This window comes from Mycetomoellerius zeteki, unplaced genomic scaffold (assembly GCF_001594055.1).
Source record: "Mycetomoellerius zeteki isolate Tzet28-1 unplaced genomic scaffold, Tzet1.0 scaffold49, whole genome shotgun sequence".
Taxonomy (NCBI): Eukaryota; Metazoa; Arthropoda; class Insecta; order Hymenoptera; family Formicidae; genus Mycetomoellerius; species Mycetomoellerius zeteki.
The window spans coordinates 734,497-759,631 of NW_017257489.1; the positions used below are offsets into that span (position 1 = coordinate 734,497).

Below are 25,135 nucleotides of genomic sequence, written 5' to 3' on the forward strand. Positions count from 1 at the left end.
ATCAATTTTTTACCCTTGATTACATAAATTTTTAGTTTTAATGAACAGCTTTAATCATAAGAATATCGGTCTTTAATTAGTATATCAGCGCATAGGTACTAGTACTAGATTGCTAATTTCTGATTGATTTAGTATGCTTTTCAACAAGCGACATAGATGACACGGTATGAGGTACAGTGTACCTTTACATCCTTGTTGTTCGTCAATGTTAAACAAGAATGAGATGATCACTGTGTTATACTGTGTCGCTTGTAGGAAGGCACTCTTAATGGTAGCGACAGTATTTGTGTATAAATACCTTGTATCTATGTATCTAAAACTTAAAAGATACCGTATTAAAAAATAACTAGATACGGATATAGGTATCTCCGCTTATATGAATCTAGGTAATGCACTTAGGTACAGCTAAAGTATCTATTAGATACTGTATCTAGATACTTTTACCTAGATACATTCCAACACTGTATATCATGTCATCTTGGCGCGGGAACTGAAAATCCGACGGCCTTGACAACGCTATTTGGAGTCTATAATACAGATGACTATGTAATTCAAGACATAATACTATTCTACATAATGTTATTCTAGTGATGCTATCTTGTGGAGACACTTCAGTAATGATACTCATCTTCCTGTCGAAGATAAATGTCAATTAAGCACCGGACAATGGCACGTCGTATTTTTTTATATTTTTGTCTCCTTTTCCAGTGATAGACATAACGCTTGGCGGATATTTCAATTGTTTGGATGCTTTCGTAATTCGGCACGGACGAGCAAGAAATATCATTCGTTTAATGTACAATATTATAGAAGAGTCATTGTTTGCTCGGAAACACGTATTACAAATAATTGTCATAGCTAGATAAAGATACAGAACGATATTTCATTATGTTCGATAATTTTTATCTTGGGACACGTAATTATAGGTATGCGTGTATTTTGATGATTTTCTCTTTTAAGATGTCTTATTGAAAATTACCAATGAAGGCTGTCAAGAATATATTTTGAGTTCGCCTATATACTGTTAAAAATGTCATGAAATTTAATGTACTTTTTTTACACAAGTTAATTTAATTTAATGACATAACATTAAATTTAATGTACTTATAATTGAAAAGTATATTTGTGTACATGTACATGAAATTTAGTGTACTTTTCATAAGATTTTATGAAATTTATAGTGTACTTTCCATAAAATTTTATATGGATTTGCGTGAAATTTAATGCATATGAACATTAAATTTAAGTTACTTGCAACTTCATTTTCATTGACAACATTAAGTGTTTTTAATGTACATATTTGCTTCAAATTTACTTCCGTTAAATGTACATGAAATTTGCTATCTTTTTTAAACAGTATATTGTCAAGTCCACTTGTTTTATTATAAAAATGTGCATAAGGGGAATATAACCACATATTACTGATATGATACTGATTGTCGACAAGGTAAACTTATCCACGTATTTAATAAATTCGACCTTTTATATCACGATATATCGCTGATAAATTGGTACCTGTTTAAACAGATTTCTCGAAAAATACGAGTTACATTACGACCTACATTTTTAAAATTCTTATAACGCCTTTAAAGAAATATAACGAGTGTGTTTTTCTCTGATTCAGAGAGCGAGATGCATTTTGAGTAACGATACGACCTAAATTGTTCGCGTGCCTAAACGACACGTTTTAATGTGTGCAAAAAGTATAAAAGAAACTTACTTCATGGAACAATAACTATGTATTCTATTACTGACTTCTACTCTTTATATTTTACTTTCTTTTACAATATTCTCTTTATCATGATCTCTATTACGATCTTTTTGTTCGCAAAAATTCCTACGTCAAATTTTTATCTATTATTGCACCAAGACGATATCCACGTAACGAAACCTGACACAATGACTTATTGAACGTTCAACATCCCTTATCGAATATACTTGCTTGCAATTATCATTTTCCTTGCAGCTGTTTATTAACATTGTAGAATAGCGATGAGGTAAGAGCGTTGAACGCTATCTTGTGAATAAACTCATATTTCCACATCTCGAAAAATTCAACACAGAAATCCTAGATATCCTTTTTATTTTTCTATCATAACAAAATTATTATGTGAATAAAATGTCGATATTTCAATGTCGATATTTTCTTCGAAGAAAATGTTTACATAATTTTTCGTTCTCTTCAGAGCGGCCTGTAGAAAACTTGTAAAGAATAATTTCGTGTATCGATTGTGTAAATTTTGTGTTAAAGTTACCGAAGCAGTACACGAGTACGAAATTATTTAAATAAAACTTTTCGTCATGCTTGATGTTACGATATACAATACATTACGAAATTACGAAATTAGGCTACAAGACTTTACGTCTCAATAAGATGTAAAGTCTTATAGCACTTGTTGCGCGATTGCAAAATAAAATGAAGAAAGTTTAGCACGACCTCGCAAAGATAGCTAACCGGACATGAGAATTTGAGATTTTATCGTCTGTCTCTCTCTTTCTCTGTCTTTTTCTCTCTCTTTCTCTACGAGCAAGCGGAGTAATTTAACGCTGTAAACCGCCGTATGTCATAGCGAGATTTTTGCAACCACTATTTGCGCAATTCGTGCAGCCTCTTCCAGACTTGAAATTAGCAAACTCCGATTCGCCTCTCTTTCTCTCTGCACGTGTCTAGGTCCGACTTGAACTTTGAAGGCTCGTTCATGCATAGTTCATACTCGGTCGACAATATTCTACGTACGTGATCAATTGACGGCAAACAATGGTGCAATTAATGGCACGTGGGTGTTATTACAGACGTAGATATTTATTTTATATTTTTCAGAGAAGCAGTAGTCATCGTAAAATTATACGGATGAACTACGCAGTTACGCCGAGCGAAGTTTGAAATATGTTTTATTTAAATAAAATTTATTAATTGATATCAATTTGATTATAACTTTATTACGAATCTGAATACTCTTGGGAAGTAACTCTTATATTTTTCATATCTTCGTGCAATGCAATAATTTTAGAATAAGTCACGGTGAACACACAACATTAATGATTTCGAAATAATAGCGAAGCATATGTTAGGAACCTACTGACCTACATTGACTGTGTTAGATGGCCTTCGCCAAACACGGTTGATATTTTTGTTTTCTTCTTTCTAAGCTTATGAAATAGCCTGTTTATTAGATAACCGCATATTTTTTCGAGGACGTAGCGTAGTTTTGTTTTAATTAAATTAATTACTGCCCTGTAGCTTGTTGCTATAACTTAAGAAGCATCAGTATGCGGAGGTCATTTCTATATTTGCTTTTCGAGAAATAAAGACCAGGTCAACAGCACTTGCACTTTGCATACTTTGCCTTTTCTTCAAACAAACCGCTCTCTATTCAAGCGATAACGGAACTCGCGTTCTCATTACAACACATAGTCATGTTCTAGAATACTGAGTCACAAAAATGCGATAAAAATTATACAGCATAAATTTTAAAAATAGAAACGTTAATTATATAATAAATGAATGAACCGATATGTAAATACGCAATAATTGTATGTAAGTAGAGAAGGAAGCCTATTCAATCAGGATGAGATCTCTTAACGGTTTTTAATAATAATCTGAAAAAAATTTCTGGTTGAAAATAGACAAATCAGAATTTTTAAGTTATTAGAATTCTAGTTGAGATAACCGGAATTCTGGTTGATACAAATATTTCTGGTAAAATGTACTAGATTCTTATTTTCACCAGAATTATTATATCAATCGAAATTCTAATTATATCTCAACTAGAATTCTAATAAATTTAACCAAAAAGTTCTGATTCGTCAATTTTTCATCAGAATTACTATTTAATCCAACCAGACCATTTTTCTCAGGATATTAATATTATTAACAAAGCACTACAATCTAACTGATTTACGAATAAATTTATTTCTACTTAGTTAATAATTATATCTTTGATTAAAGTTAATTATTAGCATAAATCGAGGTAAAAACATACATTGTTACACGAAATGTCCCTACTTAATCGGTAATAATAGTTGTTGTTCGACCCAATTATAAGGCTAGGTTTACAACCTTGCTTTAAGAGGCCGTAAGCCGTAAGCTTTAAGATGTAAGTGACAATATATCGGCCACAGAACTTATGCTTTTAGGTCATAAGAATTGGATTTTGTTCAAGTCTAACCCCAGATCTACAATAGGGTTTTAAGCTTTAAGCCATAAGAAATGGGCGAATCACAGTCGATTATTCCCCTCGGATTCGACTATAATTGGTCAGTTTCTTACGGCTTAAGTCTTAAAACATCTATTGTAGATCCGGACTAACGGTTAAAGCCTAAAGACTGTGTAAAAACAGTTTAAAGACAAATTATTGTCACTTAATCTCTTTCGACTTATGACTTAAGGCTCTTAAAGCAAGGTTGTGCACTTAGCCTAAGTAACACGATAAATCCGAGTTATAATAGATTCATATAGTAATTTACGATCCGCGATATTAGCGTTTCTATGACATCTTATTATTTAATGTATAGGGTAACGTTGATTTATGAAAAAGCAATTATATAAGATCGTGCCGTATATATTTATGTATATAGTAGTTATACGCGATCATAATATTGTGTACTCAAGCAATAAACGTCATTTGGTGATGAGTTGTCAAAGCGGAATTATCTTACAAGATAATAAATGACCTTACGTTAACTTTGCGCCGAGAAAAACACGGGGAATATACAGGATGTTCCAAAAATCATATATTTCCTGTTTATTACATTGATAGTCATGCGAAGAGAAACGTTAACGAATTTCCTAGAAACAGCAACAATGCCTATATCTGATCAAAACTGGCATACATTTCAAAACGATAAATAATATGGTAATTAATAAAAGATAAAGATTTTTATATTCGTTTTTTATTTAATCTAAAGAAATAAATAGTATCTTGTCCAATGGTAGATAAATCGGATTTATAAGAATTTTCAGATACGTATATACGCGATAAACGTAATAATAAATACAGAAAGAACGATTTTACTAAAAAAAATTAAGTATTCTCTAAAAATTCAATTAAACAGGTCTGAAAAAATAATTTTATTGGACTATCAAATTAATTATAGCGAATATAGGTACATTAAGCTGGTTGCTAAATTGTTAAAATTTTGTGTAACATTGCTCATTATGTACGCGTTTCCTACATAATTATTGTAATGGTTCAACAAAATTGTTTTCAGATCTGTATCTAGCTAAATTTTTAGATACTATTCAGCAAAATTGTTCTTTCCGTGTAATAAATGGATCGTAAAAAAACAATCGGTGATAAAGACACTTCATCGATTATATAATGTTCATAATAAATTCGTACGCTATTTATTGCAAAAAAATCAAGAACTATCTGCGTTTGACATTCAGAGATTTACATACGGTCCGCTTTTGTCGCTTGATCTGAATCCTAGAATTCTCGGGCACTGCCCTGGTATGTATTCGTATTTAAAAGCGTACCGGAACCAGTTCGTCTCGATATTAAAATAGTATTTTATCGTGTCATTATAATTTTATGCACCTTCACGTTCGGTTCTCAAATATTTGTGCATGTATAGCGAGCTACCAGGATGGCCAGGTGGAGGAGATGAATAACATACGTGACAACACGTAGCGTTTATCTTCTTCAGAAAATGTTAAATTGCCACTTTGCGTGCATACGTAATGCTATGGCAAGACAACACGTGAACGTAACGTGGAATGTGTCTTTAAGCGAATATTTCGCTGTTACTTTCGTACAAAATACCTTATCCGGCTGGCCAAATGAATGAAAGTAAACAGTATACTTTTCCTTGCGGAAAGTAAACAGTATACTTTTTCTTGCGGAAAGAATTTTGCTGAAGCATATAAAAATTTAGCTTGCTACAGATACGAAAATAATTTTGTCAAATCATCAAAATAATGTAAGAAACTCAAAACACATATATGATAAACAATGCTACAAAATATGTATATATATTTTGACATCAATTTAAGTCCCATAATTATTTTTATAAAATTATTTTCAGATCTGTACTTAGCTAAATTTTTTAATATTTCAAACTGTTTTTTCTGTAATAGTAATTAAAAATCATTAATGAAGATAAAACATTTTTCGTGACGCTTTTGGAGATCTGAGAAATTAAAATGATCTTTAAATAAGCCTTCAATACCTATAAAATTAACTTTTAGTAATGTATATCATAATAGTTAAAAAATATTCGACTTTTATTTTGTATATATAGCTAAAATTTGTACACTTTTTAATATATTTATATATTTTACTTTTTATTTTATTTTTGTGTCTATTGAACGTGTTAAAGTTTTAAAATCGAAGAACAAAGAACTATGTTTTAAGAGAATCACGTTTTGTCGTACATCGTATAGTCCATTGTTTCACTGATTATGCAGACCGTGACGTGGGAAACAATATGCAAAGTTTTGCGGTCAACAATACATTAATTCGTTCTCGTTATTTTTTCCTTGGAGCAGAGGCGTACGTAGCAAAAGTAGCCTAACTTTAAATCAAGTGTTTCTACATATTTAGGAAGTTGCGATTGCTAAAGCTATTACCTACTTCTTTACTTACGATTTTGAAATAAAAGAATGTAAAATCGAGAGTTGTAAAGCCGGGAGGTCAAGTTATACGACATTCGACTGTGATAAAACAATCTTATCATATCGTTTCTTACGTGCCGTGCATCGAGTCAGATTGATAAATTTTTTTAATACGGTAAACACTATTTCCTTTTGCTTCATAAATTCTGTGTCTACCAGTATATGTATATCATCGCAGAAATAAAAAATTCTTTCTGGATATTGGAATTATAAAATAAAATTACACCGAATGCGTTGTGTGTGTGAAGAGTAATTCATTTTATTTTTCTTTAGCTAATAAAAAACGTGTTTCAAAAACGTGTTTCTTCGAATATATTGAATAATAAGAATAATAATAATAAGAATAATAAATTAATTATAAAAATATTAGAATAATTTTTTTAGTGAAATTGAAACGGAAATTCCTACATTTCAAGAATGTCGCAATGATTTTATATTATTAGTACAAACAAATTTTTTACGATAAGAGAAAAATATTCGCTTGAAAACGTAGAATTTCTTTTGCCACAAGAATTAAGATTTAAAATTAAAACTGCATTTTATTAATGTATTTAATTAGTACCTTCTACATATTATCTGCTTAATCAGGCAGTTTGTAATCAGATAAAATGTAAAATAACATATGCACATTGATTCGTATTTCTGAATATGCGAAGAAAATAACACGTAGAAATTATGATGTCAAGCCAAATCCTTATATAATTAATTACGAATAAAAATATACAGATTATACATACCTATAACCGTTTAATTGTTATTAATAATTTTTATCGTTTTTTTGATCGCTTAATTTCTCTTATTATATATTATATAAATATATATTATAATATATGAATACGATGTATAATGGTATTTGTCTTGGACTTTAATCTATTCTCTTTGTCCGATATCTCCGAGATATATAGGTATTAGTTGTCGATTTCACATAAAAAGCAGAGATTAAATTCTGCCATCTCGGTACAACGGTCAACGGTTGACTGACGCTCGCATAAAAAAAATGTTGAATTCTGATTAATCCGTCAATTCTCGTCAAGAATACCATTAATACATATAGGCCAGTATTTACAGTCTTCTTATATTTGAGATTATCTTAAGTATAGTCTTAAGATGTCATAAACTAATCAGCATCTTAAGACATTACTTAAGATATTTCTTAAAATATTGTGAATACCCTTAATTATTTGCTATTGCAAATACGTGCGTGCTATACATTTATCTTTCATGTATCTTAATCGATGAGTAAATCTACTAATCAAATGAATAAACATTCTCTATCTTTGTTCCTCATTAAGTTACGCATTTGCATTAAAAACATTTGTTAAATAATAATTATTTCATATTTTTCTTTTGAATTCTTCTTGCACAAATAGAAAATACTTTTACTTGTTTATTGGAACTATTACACTGTTAAAAATAAAATGTTAATTTTAACATTTTTGCATGCTCAGAAAGTTCACTATATATATACACATATCTTTATTAACCTTTAGACTGCCGGGAAAGCCACTTTTGTGGCTCTTGAGTGGGTTAAAATACCATTTTTGGTGGCATTTTAAATACTAATTGTATTAAAGATATATATGTGTATGTTGCCCAAAATATATAAAAATATTTAAGTATTGAAAAATATACAAAATAAGTAAAAAATATAAAAAAATAAAAAGTTATAAAACAAGAAAAAAATATTAAAAAATACAAAAAATAAGTTTAAGAACCGAACAAAAAAGAAAAGTCAAAAAGGAGCTATAAACTTTTTACGTCTATGTCGTTAGCTCTGAATAATGCTAAATAAAGGAAAATTCTCTGTATGAGTCTATACGTTTATATTCATTTATGTTGTCAATATTACGTTTAGGGTTCGAGATTTCCTAAATCTATGCTCAGAATTGAAATCAGCGATATCAAAAACCTTCAAACCCAAATACACTATTTCTGAGAAAATAAACATTTTTTATATTCGATCGTACGTTCCTTGCCGGGAAAGCCACTTTTGTGGCTTTGCAAAAATCTTGAAATTTTGCGTTATGTGTATGTTACTTTTATAGAAAAATTTTTGAGGAAAAAGAACCACTATTTTAATGAAAAAATGCCGGCAGTCTAAAGGTTAAGTTAAAATTAACATTTTATTTTTAATAGTGTACGTTGTTAAATAGGAATCATTAAGATTTACCCTTAAATTAAGTGTTCACCCTTACTTTTCACGAATCTAAAAATTCGATTTTTATTTCAGATTCGAAAACAATCCTCAAATCCGTCAGCGGCAGACTGCGGTCCAGCGAGCTAACGGCTATTATGGGCCCTTCAGGCGCTGGAAAGTCAACGCTCTTAAATATCCTCACCGGATACAAGTGAGTCAGCGTGGAGCTTCCACACGATATAGTTACTGCCATTGAAATAATAAAGTAATGGTGCTCTAAAGTGGCGCTAAATAAAAAAGGCGTGCGGGTGTTTTAGGTAAAATATAACCTTGCGCATATTAATCACTAAAATAAGCACACTTGTCATCTTGTTATTATTATATTCGCTCGCAACGTATTATCAGATTGAAATTAATATACATATATTCTCATAGATACAAATAAGCTCGTAGTAGTAGCAGATAAAACGTCATTTTGTTCATTTTCTATTTATTGTTAAACAGTCATTATTGATTGTGTTTCATGATTCATGTGAATGTTCACGATTGTAACGTTTTAATTTTCCCTTACGTCATTAATAATTCTGTTCTAGCAAAAGGTTATTAAAAGAAAGTTGTGCAAGATACCTAAACAATTTAAAAAAACAATTAATAAACGATCCAAATAATAAGGTTCTAAAAAATCACTTTTAATTTAGCATCCATAATGATTTGCATAAACTAGGAATTCATTTTGTTGTTTTGTTAAAGCTTTCATCATAAATCTCTCGATAAATCTTTTACTCTTAAATCTTTTATGAAAAAATTGCTTTTAATTTATCATCCAGCATGATTTTTATAAATTTTATTAGGAATTCAATTTTTTGTCTTATTAAAACTTTTGTCATATTAAGTCATTATTATTCGATATTACTACTTGATATATTATTACAAAGCTCGCATTTTCTTAAGATTTACCGTCAGTTTATTTATTAAAACGTCGAGCAATAGGTATTTCCTGCGAGAAATCCTAACGTTTATTCATATGTCAATAAACAAATGCGACACACATTGAGAAATCAGAGACAATATCCCTTTTGGCTTTCTTTTTACGATAATTAGTATCTCAGCTTTGGAGTTTGTGCTTTGTTATTAAATATTTAGGTATTCAGTGCTGGAATTTATTTGCAACTTTCAGCCGATTTTCAGTTTGGTTCTCGTCCCGATCGGCGTTTAGACTGCGCGAGGATTGGTAAGGTAAGGGACGGGAACTAACTGAAAATCGGCTGAAAGTTGCAAATAAATTTCAGCACTAAATACCTAAATATTTGATAACAAAGCACAAACTCCAAAGCTGAAACACTAATTATCGTAAAAAGAAAGCGAAAGGGATATTGTCTCTGATTTCTTAATGTGTGTCGCATTTGTTTATTGATATATGAATAATAAACGTTAGGATTTCTCGCAGAAAATACTTATTCTAGCACTGATATTCGTAATCATAAACTTCCGGTTTTTTAAAGGTAAGATTTCATCATGTTGTCTCGCCATGACCTCGTCTCGCACTTTCAATTTTTTGTTCAAATCTTATCCAAACGTTTCACTTTCTTCGCCATACTAAGGTCTCACTTTCTTCGGCGATACACGGTATCACTTTCTTCGCGTTCTGTTACATCACTACGAAACAGAAATATACCGCTGTTGATAATGAAAATTTTGCGATAGAAACATCTACGTATATGTATCGTAAATGTTTTTTTATAGTTACATGATAATTATCTGCACGTTATACTGAAATCGAACCGTGAAAACGTTCGACATTATTTTGAAATGACTTAAGGATATATTATATACGTTTTCAAAACAACGAAAAAATTATGAAAAAATTACAGATTATATTAGTTGTTTTGTGAATAAGTAAAATTTATTTTTTATTTATACAACGATTAATTGGTTTATCACGATGTACATAAATCATTTGGAGTACTTAAAGTACTTATATTAAAAAACTGAGATTTTTGTCATTATTGTTTAAAATAATTTAATTTTTAATGATAAATAAAATAAATAAATCATAAAAACATGTTGTTAAATAAAAACATAATGTCATTCATACCAACTTTCATATACATATAATTTAATACATATAATATATTATTATTTATATATATATATATAAATATTAGCACACATTTCCAATTTAATTTACTTTTCAATAATTGTGTAATACATCCTTAAAAAAAATTAATATATTTGAAATATAGACTTTTTATTATTAGTATTGTCTGCAATCAATTGACTACTATCAGAATGGTTCTACTTGATGAAGTAATTTATATAATATGACGTCTACTAAAAAAAAAATTATGTAAATTGCTGTAGAAAAATTCAGGAATTCTTTCTAATTTATCTTGTAACATATATCTTTTTTTTAACATATTATGTCTTGGAATGATGCGAGTAATATAACATACGTATTTATTTGAATAAATCAATGGATTCTGAATTGACTTGTCCAAAAAATAATATAGTGTCTTTTAAAATGCTTACGTCTTTCAATATGTTACAACTGTCGTTTGAGATCTTTTACTTCACGTTCCTGCATCATATATAAAAAAAGATTCCTTTTCATTTGCATACGAATCGAATAGAGTTGTTACGATGTCAAGGCGCGTTCCTGTCTCCGCTCTATTTTGCGTAGAGATTGTACAAGAACTGTTAGCAGGAAACTAACTTGACATATCTTTTTTGCTGTCATTATCTTTAAATCGTACATACAAGGACATTGCACATGACACTTCGGCGAGAAACGTTTTCCTAATAACTGTTCGAACTGGTTTTCGACAAGTATACATTTTATAGAAGTCGACACGCAGATCCGGTCACTAATTGCTTAGCACAACGACGTTGCATGATTGCTTTTTGATCGAGACAGTTAGTTACAGTGTATAAAGCAATTATAATAAATCTGTAATTATATATAATAAATTATGTTGTTTGCAGTTACCGAATTTTTATATCGTAGTCTATTTAAAAAAATATTCTACTGTAATTTAGTTAAAATCCAAAATGTATATAACTATAAAATATAGGAATATTTATAAACGCATATGATGACACAAATGTATCTAACCGATAATACGAATCACTTCCATCCAATTTTGGTTGTCTGTAATCGCGTCTCAAGATCAATTAGCTTTTTGGTATCTTCATAATGTTCGCAGATTCGGTGCAGTCTGCCTTTAAGCAATGTGACCTACGATATACTTGTTGCTGCGTAAAAGTTGTTTCGCTGCTTGTTTGCTTCTTTTCTAAACCGGTTTCATAGTCCGGTACGGTGTATCTACACATGCAAGATATAGCATTTCACGCATCTAACGTTTAAGAATCATTTTACGATATACGTATGGCGATCTAACATTGAGTTTCTATGCGACACGATAAAAAAAATTTATGAGTTATTAATGACTGTATTTTCGGTCAAGAACGTCTATGATTGGCCTAAATCTCTTTAGCGATCGTTGTGTACTATATATCGTTGTTCTGACGTAAGAAGATGAAAGATGCTCTTATATTCGAACAACAAGAATGACGAAGGGAGAGATAAATATAAATCATTAATTCTATGATGCAATATGTAAATTTGTGGGAAATCGCTACACTAAAAGAAAAGATTGGCTGCTGCAGCAAATTAGATGGTAAAATATGGCATAGCACTTTTAATTGGCTGCAGCAGCCAATTAAAAATGCTATGCCATATTTTGCCATCTAATTTGCTGCAGCAGCCAATCTTTTTTTTTTTCAATGTACAACATGCTATTACAAGCAAATATATTTTCCGTGTCAAATTATTTATTAGAAATTTCTTACCAGGACGTCAAGTACAGAAGGCAGCATCACAATAAACGGCCAGGAAAGAAACCTCAGTGCCTTCAGGAAACTCTCCTGCTACATCATGCAAGATAATCAACTTCATATGAATCTAACGGTAGCGGAAGCTATGAAGGTTGCAGCGAATCTTAAGCTCAGCTCACACGTTAATCAAGCGGAAAAAGAAGAAGTGGTAAGCTAATTCTCTTATTTCATCTTTTCCTTTGAACAAATCGTGATTGCATAATAACGATTAAATATAATTGTTTATTCGTGTATACGTAAATATAAAATGCATAAATATTACGTATAAATGAATATTATACATAGTGAAATAGGAAAATTCATCGTTGTATTTGTTGTTTCATCTACTTCAGTGATAGAAAAAGCATTATTTATTAATATTTATTATCCATAAGAATCCGAGAAAATCCGTGTAATTTCAGTTAATTATCAGCATTATTTTTTAACTGTTCAAATAAAAATTTAATCTATTTTTAATATATGCAGTTTTATGTATTATCGATTTATTAATTGACATGTTCACCTATCCTTCTGCAGATTCAGGAAATCCTTGAAACTCTCGGCTTATCTGAGCATCGCCGTACTATGACCTCGAACCTGAGTGGCGGTCAAAAAAAAAGGCTCTCCATCGCTCTGGAGTTAGTGAATAATCCTCCAATAATGTTTTTCGATGAACCTACTAGGTAAGTTTTAAATTTTATGAAAAATACATAATTCAGTATCTTATAACCTTATACATAATTATAACCATGTTTTTACAAATTTAAAAATTAATTCCGCACAAGTCTCCAACATATTAACTCACAATTAGATAAACAGTTATATTGTGATAAAAATTACAATGTATTGACAAATTATTATTCATAAGTGACGTGTAATTTTAATTCTCCGTGTATACAATAATTTTAATTCGAGGACGAATTTTATGACACGATTTGCTTAATGAGAATGGGAATGATAACTAAAGAGAATTAAAGAGAACAAGAAAGTGTGTACAGTATTTAAATAGTGTATTCAAAGATTTGGTTGAATAAATCTCGAGTCTCCTTCAACCCATAAGAAATCCAGTAACGATTTCTTTTGCTTTCTCTAAATGAGACTTACGAGAGAGAAACTTCGCCTTTCCTTAATAATTTCCTTGATCTTCGAATCTTGATCTTGGCACGGCCAATGTCACCAGGAAATCACATTTTTTATAAGATTACGGAAATCAGATTGTGAATTTTTTTTTTAATTTTAATGACCGCGTCATGTAGTTCACGTTGAATTTCTCTTTACAACTTTCAAGGAACTCTCGATACAACGATCAGGCGCGTTCCAGATTTGCAACGAAGTGACTGCATCTTCCATATAACTATATAATGATAAATGTTTACACGAACATTGTATCTTAGAAACTATCACGTCTGTCCGAAAATTGAATAACTTAGATTAATTTTTTAAATGTCTTCTAATTGTTATCGTTCTGAAATCCACATTCTGAATCATGTACTGATATAAAGAGATTACCTATACAAATATCGCACATTTAAAATATCTCACATCAGTCGAAATGAAATACAAAAGGGCATAACGCGCAGCGGGAGAAAGTGAACGATGCTAAATTTTTTGAAACGTTTCTTTCTCGTTGGAGACTTTCACTGACAAGAGACGGTATATTAAAATTTTTGCATTTACAGCGACGCATTTCATTTCACGAATTTGCGATGATTTTAATAAATCAGCTCATCCCTTACAGAAATCTAATATTGGTCAATTTACTAAAGGATAGTAATTACTTATTTGAAGTACTAAAAGTACTGAATAACAGTGCTTTTAATACTTAAAATAATTAATTACTGTGTTTCAGTATTAGATTTTTGTAGTGGGTTTGTCGTGTTTGTGTAATATAATGACACAAGTTAATAAAAAAAATTCCGTATTTTTGTTGTACAAAAAGTTTAAATTCGATTTCCTGGTCTACGTGTATAATATCACGTCCTCCTCAGAATGTTTCTCATTCCTCAACCGGTTCTATAAGAACCGCTCGATATCAGTTTTCTTTGTGATGGCAGAAGACAACGCCATAGACGTAAATCAGACCGGTCCTCTCAATTCTTTCAAGGTCTGTACGAGAACTTGATCTTCCTTTATCTCGCTAAGCGAGAGTAGTTTTTTTTATAAAGGAAGATCAAGTTCTCGTACAGATCGTTTGCGATTAATCACATTGGAGGAAAGAGGAATATTAATACTTCTTCATTAGCACGTATAACGGATATTTTATGCGGATAAAAATATATAATTTTACTCTTTTTTTTATTTTATTATACACACACACCACACACACACACACACACACACACACACACACACACACACACACACACACACACACACACACACACACACACACAAATATATATAATATATAGAATATTATATAATGCCAATAGAATTCTACTTTTTTACGCTGTCATAAATATGCAGTATACTAATATAATGAAGAAGAAAGTATAAGTATAATGGTATACTATAATGGTATACTGATTAATTTTATTTGATTGTTTACAGCGGTCTGGACTCCTCGTCCTGTTTCCAATGCATCTCGTTGCTGAAAACTCTGGCACGTGGCGGCAGAACGATAATTTGTACAATTCATCAGCCTAGTGCGAGACTTTTCGAGATGTTCGATGCTCTCTACACGTTAGCCGAAGGTCAATGCGTTTATCAAGGTTCTACATCACAATTGGTGCCTTTTCTAAGGGCAATTGGCCTCAATTGTCCGAGCTATCACAACCCAGCATCGTTTAGTAAGTACTTTTAAATAAGATTATTTTAATATAACCGTTTTATATTAAAACAAAGATAAAGGGCAATATGTGCTTTCAAAAAATTTGCTTCTACTTTTTTTTATTTATAATAGATTAGTAATTTTCTTTCTTATGCAAATATTTATGGTATGATATCTGATTTACTTTATAGTCATTGAAGTGTCGTGCGGCGAATATGGCGACAATATCAAGAATTTAATTAATGCGATAAACAATGGCAAATACGATATACGTGAAGGATATCCGTTCCCCGAGACGAAAGAGGGAATGAATAATTGCACTGCTACGACGGGTATATTAAAGAACAGCGATAACTTGGACAAAACGAAGATCAAAGACAAGAACGATATCAGTAATCTGCAGGAAAAATTCCCGGAGCAGAAAAGCGAGATTAGTAATGGAAGACTCATTCATGGCTACGCTACAAACGACATTGCTAAACAAGGTAACATTTTTTTTTATTATATTATATATAATCTCGGTAATGATTGTAACATAACAACTCTTTTCAGTTGTTTATAAATAACTTCAATTAATATAATTAAATACTTATAATTAATATAATTAATATAATAATTTCTGTAATTGCGAGTTAAGCTTTAACCTATGCACATTTTAGCGTTGGATGTGGCAATACCAATGGATTCGGATAAGAAGGACAATGCCAACATGGCTCTGCTCGATGAATCAATCATAGTCACACCCGAGAGATATGCCACATCCGAATTCAAGCAATTCTATATCATTTTGAAGCGCGCCCTACTTTTCAGTCGTAGAGATTGGGTAGGTGTTTGAAGAAAGATCACTCGCCTTTGTAACGCGGGTTTTATGATATTCACAGCTTTAACGTTGCGCGATTATCTATGAAATATTCATCATCTCTAATGTATCTTCAAATTTTTAAATGTTTAATTCTAATATTTCTCTAATATATTTGCAGACTCTCATGTATCTCCGACTTTTCGCTCATATTCTGGTGGCAGGGCTAATCAGCGCACTGTATTACGATATCGGAAACGACGGCGCCAAAGTACTTAGCAATTTGGGTTTCTTGTTCTTCAACATGCTGTTCCTCATGTATACTTCCATGACAATCACAATTCTGTCCTGTAAGTCGCTTGTAATTTATGCTATTATCTCGTGATCGCGAAGAGCAACTGTCATTGATACATTATCCTTATAAACCATTTACTTATTTCTTTTTTTTTATTTGCAGTTCCGTTGGAACTACCTGTACTTTTGAAAGAAAACTTCAACAGATGGTACTCTCTCAAGTCGTATTACTTGGCGATTACCATTTCGGATTTACCTTTCCAGGTAAGATTTATTGGCTAACGACAGAAAAGAAATGACACAGTTGTTGCACAACGAATAAATAATTATTCTCTCGTCCTTTGCTTTTCAGACTATATTTTGTATATTGTACGTTACCGTCGTGTACTTCCTGACGAGTCAGCCAGCGGATATAATGCGGTTCTCCATGTTCTTGGGCACCTGTTTATTGATATCTTTTGTTGCGCAATCAGTGGGTCTCATGGTCGGCGCAGCGATGAATGTGCAGAACGGCGTGTTCCTCGCGCCAGTAATGTCGGTGCCTTTCCTCCTCTTCTCAGGATTCTTCGTCAGCTTCGACGCGATTCCGGTCTATCTACGATGGATCACATACCTCAGTTATATCAGATATGGTTTCGAGGGAACCGCTTTGACCATTTACGGCTTCGGCCGAGAGAAATTAAAGTGCTTTCAGGTAGGTTTAATCGCTGCATTCGCAATATTGATCGTTGACTACGACAGGCATTACTGAACTTTTGTGCATTTTAGGTATATTGCCACTTCAAAGATCCGCAGACGACCCTGGAGGAATTGGACATGCTTGACGCTGACTTTACTTTGGATATTCTCGCTCTTCTGCTCATCTTTGTCGTGCTGCGAATTGCTGCGTATCTCTTCCTGCGTTGGAAAATTAAGACCGTCCGATAGATCATCAGTATGTATAAACCTTGTAAAATTAGATGGTTGCAAGTTGTGCTGGTTAACGCAAGTGTTACCATCTATTGCGTAGAACCTCGCAGGCAAAAACGAACATATTTTTCGTAATCTCGTAAAAGATATTTTAAAATGGCGATACGAAGACTCGGTTCCAGCGTTTCGCGACATTAAATCAAGATACAAGGAACTTTATGCGGAAATCATGATTTTCGCAACTTCTCGGTGAGAACTCTCGCAAAGATAACTATTCATTGTCGAAGAGACATTAGTACATTTCGAAAGTATCACGAAGTATGATCTACTTTTTGTCGCATTTTAGGGTTGCTGAAGTTTAGTTGATAGTAGGACCAATACTAATGTAACTTATTTATATCCTTAATTTAATAACGACGACGGCCGGTAGTTACGATTGCAACATTTGTTCAGGGTACTATTCTATACTATATATATATATGTGTACACGTATACATATACAGGATGTCCGGTAAATTTTATGAGTACAAAGCGCTTATATGTAAATAGCGAGCTAAACAGTCGAAAGTGGACTTTTCGACTCATTGTCAGTTTAGTCCGCTCTACTTACATAGTAAGCGCTTTGTCAAAACTTACCGGACATACAGGGTATATTTCGAATATACCCCGTATATTCGAGATATACTATCTTCCCTTTTTTATTGTGTCAGTACTCTCTAAATCTTTTAGAGTGAATCTCACTCTGAAGAGTGAAATCTCATTTTCAAAGATTGAAAATCACTCTTTCAAGACTTTTTTCAAAAATAAGATTCCACTCCAAAGAATTTACAGAGTATATATATATTTTTGTTAGAACGCCACCAAGCATTAATCTTGAATTTATGGTCAACTAAAATTTAAGCATTAAATTCAAGCGTAAAGTCAGCGCGATGTGATCATGCAGTGACTTGAGATATTATCAATTATTTGAAATATATGGCCAAAAATCTGGAATTGTTTTGAATATCAGTCGAAACAAAATAATATTTAAAATATATAATCTTGAACGTATAAAAAAATCTTTTAAGAATACATCTTTTTTTTAACTTCATCTCAAAATGTCTTTGGACAAAACAGTCTTATTTTTTAAAAATCATATCCAGATTTTCAAACATTTGAAATGAAAGATTTTTTAGAAGTTCAAAAATTTCAAAACTTTCAAGATTCTTCAAGTTTAAAAAAATTTTTTTCGTATAGTATTCAAAGAAATTTAAATCAATTTAAAAAAAAATTTATTAATCGTTTAAAAAATTTTCAAATGAATTCAAATGCTTATTACTAAATTGTGCGGCTAAACGAAGGGATCAACTCGCGCGTGATCCTCAAGAGGGTCTTATTAATTGCCCTCAATTGTGCCTACTCTTTGTGAACAGACACGAAGCCTTAATCAATGATGTATTTCACGAACGACCACTCTATTTTATATGATGGCTGTGAGCTTCATGATGCAAAGAAAAAGAAAGGAAGATCAAACGTGAATAATTGTGTTCTTAAAATTAAGTTCGGATGAAACGACGAACGTCCGAAATGATTTATAAGCGCACGAATTTATATATGTCTTGCCAGATTAAGTTTACACATTGAAGATCAGATGTTTTTGATGCTTTACAAGGGAAAGGCGGTTCTATCAAACTGTTAAAATGGGTGTTTACGAACTCCTGTAAAACATTCATAGTCACATTCCTAAGCAGAACAATAAGTCACGATAACATCAAATCAAAATGACATTAAAATGAATCGTAAACATGATCGAAATGTGATTGAAAGTTATTTTTAATCATTTTGTCATCATTTTAACGACTTGTGTTTTGCTTAGGTTTCGATGCCGAAGATAATAGCGAGCAAATGTACATAAAGATATTTCTTAGATAACTTAGAATAAATAACGGCAAATAAATTCTTTCCGCGTTACTCTGTATCAGTGCTCAGAAGCTGATGCAAAAAACAAATTTTTATACATTTTCGAAAACAAATTGTTAAATTATTAAGTTCATTTATTGTTGTATATGAATTGTTACTATGTTTCATATGCAGAATGCAGGGTTGACAAACGTTACTTTTCAGTAACTTTGTCGTTACTTTTTATAGTAAACAATTTGATGACGATGTTGCAATTTTTTATGACGGTAACATTAACTAACTAAACGCTAAGGTTGTACTAAGGTTAGAAAAGTCACTTTGAAAAGTAACTTGTCACTATTACCCGTTACACTGAAAAAGTTATAAGTATAACGAGTAACGCGTAACGTTACTCGTTACTAAAAGTAACGCGTTATAAATTAGGAGTTATTTTTTTCAGTAACGATTGACTTTTCTAAACTCTGATGTTAGCATTACCATCATAAAAAATTCGCAATGTCGTTACCAAATCGTTATTATAACAAGGTAACGATCAACAAAGTAACCTGTTACTTGCCAACCCTGACAGAATGTAAGATTACAAACAAGCATAAATTAATTTTTCTAGTGTTAAATCGTTAAGTGATATAAAGAATAGAATTTCTAAAGATGGGAAAGGAAAACAGCAATTTAAGATGACTCTATGTCGTTGTAAATTAATATATAAAATTCTTATTTGTATATTTTCTTATCATCTCACCAAAGTTAAGGATTTGAATCAACGATTTACAAATATGAATACGTATTAATGCGATTGCGGCGCTCAAATGGATAAAGCAATCCTTACGATATACATGTGTATTTTTACTTAAATGAAACGAACAATAATCAATTGATATAGCATAATCGATTGTTAATATAAATATACTTTTGTAAAACAGGTGCGTCGAGATGTACATGTATCTACAATTATGCCGAATTGGCATAATCCTTACTATAGTTTACGCTGTATGTACAATACGAATAAAATATGCTTTTTGTAATACGATAAATTTCAATTTTAATAATCTCTATCATAATCGTTTTTTTATTTATTTTTACAACCCATCATACTAAACACTAAATTTCTTTATTTACACAGAAAGAACGGCTTTGTTGAGAGAGTTCCGTTTGCCTACAAATTGATTGCCTACAGCATCGTTTGCCTATACTATATTTGCCGACAGTTCGTTTGCGCACAAAAATTATTGCCTACAGCTCGATTGCTTACGAGTATTATATGCACAAATATAAAATTAAGTAAAAAAGGCATGTTTGCATACACGACACTATTACGCACAAACTGCAATGTACTCGTATATACATAATTATTGGCTACAGATCGATTGCCTATAAAGATTTTTGCAAATATAAAAATTAAGACTAAATTATGTATGAAAATAATTTGTGTTTTTATATCAGTGAATTTGTATTTTGAAGTAGAAAATTTGTGTTTTTAAAACAGAATAATGCTTGTAGGTAATCGATCTGTATAGGTAATAATATGTGTGCAACGCAGTTTGTGAACAATAGTGTCGTGTGTGCAAATGTGTTTTTTTTCTCTTAATTTTATGTGTATCTGTGCGCAATAGCGTAGGTAATCGAGAATTGTAGATAATAATTTTTTGTGCAAATAAACTATCAGCAAATATAATATAGGCAAACGGTGCTTTTAATATTGGGCAAGCGTTCTATTATCTGCAATTAATTCACAAGATTTATGTACCACAAAGGAGAAATACATTACATCTTATGACATATAATATGACTGTCAGTGATGCGATAAATGGATATTACAGAACAAATCTCAAAGAGTAAAATGTATAAAAATTAATATGTACGATAATACGTCAACTTTAAACACCACTTACTTAAAGTACGTCTTTTAAATAAATTTACAATTACTGTAAAAAATTTATACTTAATTAATGTTATCTTTAATTAATATCGTGGATAAAAAATAATAATAGTATTTCTGAAACAAATTGTAAATGAAGCGTTTTAAATATAATTGCTTTGCAATCTAATTTTCTTTGCATGCAAAAATTTATAGCTTATAACACTGTAAATTAGTGTCACGGATGAAAGATAATTAGTCGAAAAACAAATCATATCATTACGTTTGGGTAAGATTATCTTAATGGTTCATAATCATACGTTACTGATCTATAAGAACGTGGAATTTCTGTTTTATTAATGATCTCTGTATGCGTGTGTGTCATTAAAGATACATGAAATTATCAAGAGCTATTATATAAGTATAAATCTTGTGTGTGTGTGTGTTTGTGTGTGAATCGACTATTAATTTTTAACATTCACGTGAATGATTACAAAGAAAACATGTTATAAACCATTTCTGGATTATCATTCGGAGTATGCAGTGTTTTCAAATTGCGTATTTAAAAAATCTGTTTGTTTTTTCTTCATACAAATTTCTTATAAAGAAGAACAGTAATATAGTTAATGAATGAATAAATGTATAATTAGCTATATATATATATATATAATATGTTTATAAGAGCCGATATACAATAAAAGATCTTATATACCTTTTATAAGAAAATTTCTCTTTCTCTCTGAAAACTATAAGCAAAAAAAGAATATATTTGAAATACGTGATGTACAATTTACGAAAATTATAATACAATTCATTGTATGCAATATACTTTTCATTAACAGGCATTATGCAAAATAGAACAATGGAAAATGGAATGGATTTTATTTGCAGATATAAGTATAAAAAAATAAAGTTTGTCAGTTTCTGCATTGCTTCAATATAAATTATAAATCATACTACTTTTAATAAAATAATCAAAGTTCTGACATTTTGCAAATTAGTCACAATTATGATATTAAATAGTAATTAATAAAATTTGCATTATACATAGTGCGCCCGTTAAATGGGACTGATATTTTCTTCTAAATTAACCTTGGAGCTTGTTATATTGATCACGTTTGATCTTGTTGTTTTTCCTACATGGCTCTGCGTTGTTTTAGTCTGGAGTAATAGTTTAAGCGTAAAAAATATACGATAGACAAAGAGTCGACTGACTGTCGTATCGTTTATGGAAAACAATTAAAATTGTGTCGGATCTACGTCCGCGGATATACCTATTCGTTGCCATGGACTGTTCATAAACGACACGATACTCAGCTAAAACTTTGTCTATCATGTGCTTTTATCCTAAATGTTAAGACATATTTGTATTGTTTATGATGAAAATGGAATTGCGTAATATCGCACAATAATCTTTTTTTAGTAAAATGGCGATATGACAAAAATGTTTGCTAAAACATCGTTTACATTGCGGGCAAAAAAATATATAGCTATGTGATATTAGTGTGATTTTAACATAAAACTTAGCGATAATGCTATAACAATGTGTGAAAAGTTTCAACTTTTTTTGCTGTAACATTATCACCGAGTTTCATTAAAAAAAATAACACATTGCTGTGTAATGTGATTTTATTTGCGTTACAAACGGCACAAACACTTAAGAGAATTCTAAAGTGTTTTATTGATTCAGTAGGATTGATACCTAATTTACATGTAATTGACACGTGTCAATGACACATTACTACACACTATTATAATATCGTGCATATACATATAAATTTTTTAACTAACTCTAATCTCTTATATTAGATATCTAAGCTAATTTTAAAAATTCAACATTGTGTTTGTTCATGTAATTCCTAGACCAAACCAAGATTGTTTTTCACATACAAAGTACAAAACTTGTATATAAAGCAAATATTGTTGCGAGTTGTCACCAGAAGCTGATAATAAAACTACAATTTTCCAACTTTTTTCGTTTTTAACATAAAGTCGACTGATTTGAACTACATTATTGTTTATACTTTAATTGTGGAAAAGGATTTTTAAATCTGTGAAGGCAATTAGAAAAATATTTGAAAAATAATTGATAAAACAAACGACTATAGAATCTTTTTTATTCCAAACATATACGGATACGCTTTTTTGATTAATTAGTTTGATTAATTAATCATTCATGGATTTTTGTTTAAATTTTATTTTTGTGATCTTCAGTTTAAAATAACCATTCATAGCTTTTAACTATCTATCGATATCTACAGTTAGTTTTAAAATTATTATTTTATTTATGTATTTATTATTTGAGCGCGAGTCCTGGATTCGATCCCAGTTATAGTAATTAAAATATTTACGCTCGTGTCTTCTCTTGGAAAAGGTCCGTAACTTCCCGAGAGTATCCTTAATACAAAAATACCTCTCGAAAAATCCGCCGTTCGGAATTAAAATTAAAACTGTAAATCCCACATGTTCGTGACAATAGAATAATCAGCGTGGACACTACAAGCATATGAGAGAGGTGTAACGCAGGCCAGAGGCCTAACTTAAGAAGAAGAAGAAGAAGAAAAATATTTATTATTTGGTTAAGAAAGTCTGTAAATTGAAACTATCCCTTTGACATTTTGCATCAAAGTTTACTTTTATACTTGATCTACATCTGGTGCTTGTATTAGCCTTCTTTTCTACCGTATTACTGCTAATATAACTGAAACGTTACAGAGCTTTAGAGCTATATTATAATAGGGTCGGTTGTTCTATCTTCAGATAAACTATGTGATAATTTTCTACTGAATAAACGAAAGAGTAAAAGAGTAAGAATATAAGAGAGTAAGAGAGTAAGACAGTGAGGTAAAGTTTATCAAAAGATGGATCAATTCAGTTTAAGAGCGTAAGAGAGCAAGAAAGACCTTGAGTTGAAGTTTTACTCAAAGTTAAAACAACTCAGCCTTAGAATTAAAAAAAGATGAAAGGATTAAAGTCAAATTACTGAAAACAAGTTGCAAGATTACTATATAAAAGAAAAAAATATTACTTAACGAGTGTATATTACGTCAGTTCGCTCTATAAAGATTTACGCCGTGAATATCAGTAAATTTTCACATCTTTCATGATATCTACGCGATTTTTAAATTTATAACGTTGACAATTGCTCGATAGTGAGAAGTGTGCGGTGTGAATATTTTGATTACGTATACTTGGCTAATTACATTTATCTCGTATCTGTTTTTTATTAAAAGGAATGTAATATTCGATACTTTTTTTATGCACTTGGCGTTACATTTTTTCTTTTTTAAGGGGTTACACCACTTTGGACCTTTAAAAAGAAGGCTATTTTTGGAAATTTTTTGTGTAAAAAGGATAAAGTAAATTAAAAATATATAAGGAGGCATTCATTATACATGTATTGAAGTGTAAAAAATTTTTTTTTTATTTTTTTAAAGAAAATGGCAGCACTGCAATTGATTGAAATAGATTGGTTTTCAGCGAGTCCGACGTATAAGATTACTACGAAACGGTTTAACCTAAATCAAAAAACTAAAAATTTTTATTTTTAACATAACATTTACTAAAGAAGTACGTACGTTTTCAGAAATATGCATTTTTGTAAAAATGGTGAACATTTGAAAAAAAAAAACAATCATTTTTGACCAAAAATTTTGCATTAAAATGTTAATAATAATAATAGTTTATAACTAATCGTAAAAATAATAGTTTATAACTAATCGCTACGTACTTCTTTAGATAATTAGCAAAAGAAGATTCTCTGAAAGTTTCAAGTGAATCGAAAATTGTGGAAGTTATGTACGCCGATTTGAAAAATGTTTTGAGAAAAACGCGTTTAAATCGTGAAGGGATGCGCTTCAAAGAATCAGCTGTAACTTTGTAAATACTTCGAATTTTCCATTCCAACTAGCGAGGTTATATTTTTACATGTATAAACTATTATTTAAGCGAAAAAAAAATTTTTTCGATTTTTTCAAAGTTTC

General features: G+C 30.7%; 1 protein-coding gene across 3 annotated transcripts in view; it reads left to right on the plus strand.

Annotated features, from left to right (window-relative positions):
- The window catches only part of LOC108727425 (ATP-binding cassette sub-family G member 4), a 40,068-nt gene extending 21,910 nt beyond the window's left edge, over positions 1-18,158 (plus strand). For all 3 annotated transcript variants that reach the window (XM_018455548.1, XM_018455547.1, XM_018455546.1), the window contains 10 exons: positions 8,847-8,964; positions 12,606-12,795; positions 13,164-13,309; positions 15,177-15,415; positions 15,588-15,881; positions 16,056-16,219; positions 16,377-16,545; positions 16,653-16,753; positions 16,842-17,183; positions 17,258-18,158. In XM_018455548.1, the coding sequence (XP_018311050.1) occupies positions 8,847-8,964; positions 12,606-12,795; positions 13,164-13,309; positions 15,177-15,415; positions 15,588-15,881; positions 16,056-16,219; positions 16,377-16,545; positions 16,653-16,753; positions 16,842-17,183; positions 17,258-17,416 (1,922 nt within the window). In that variant the 3' untranslated portion in view covers positions 17,417-18,158. The remainder of the gene's footprint in view (positions 1-8,846; positions 8,965-12,605; positions 12,796-13,163; positions 13,310-15,176; positions 15,416-15,587; positions 15,882-16,055; positions 16,220-16,376; positions 16,546-16,652; positions 16,754-16,841; positions 17,184-17,257) is intronic.
- The last annotated feature ends 6,977 nt before the right edge of the window (positions 18,159-25,135 follow it).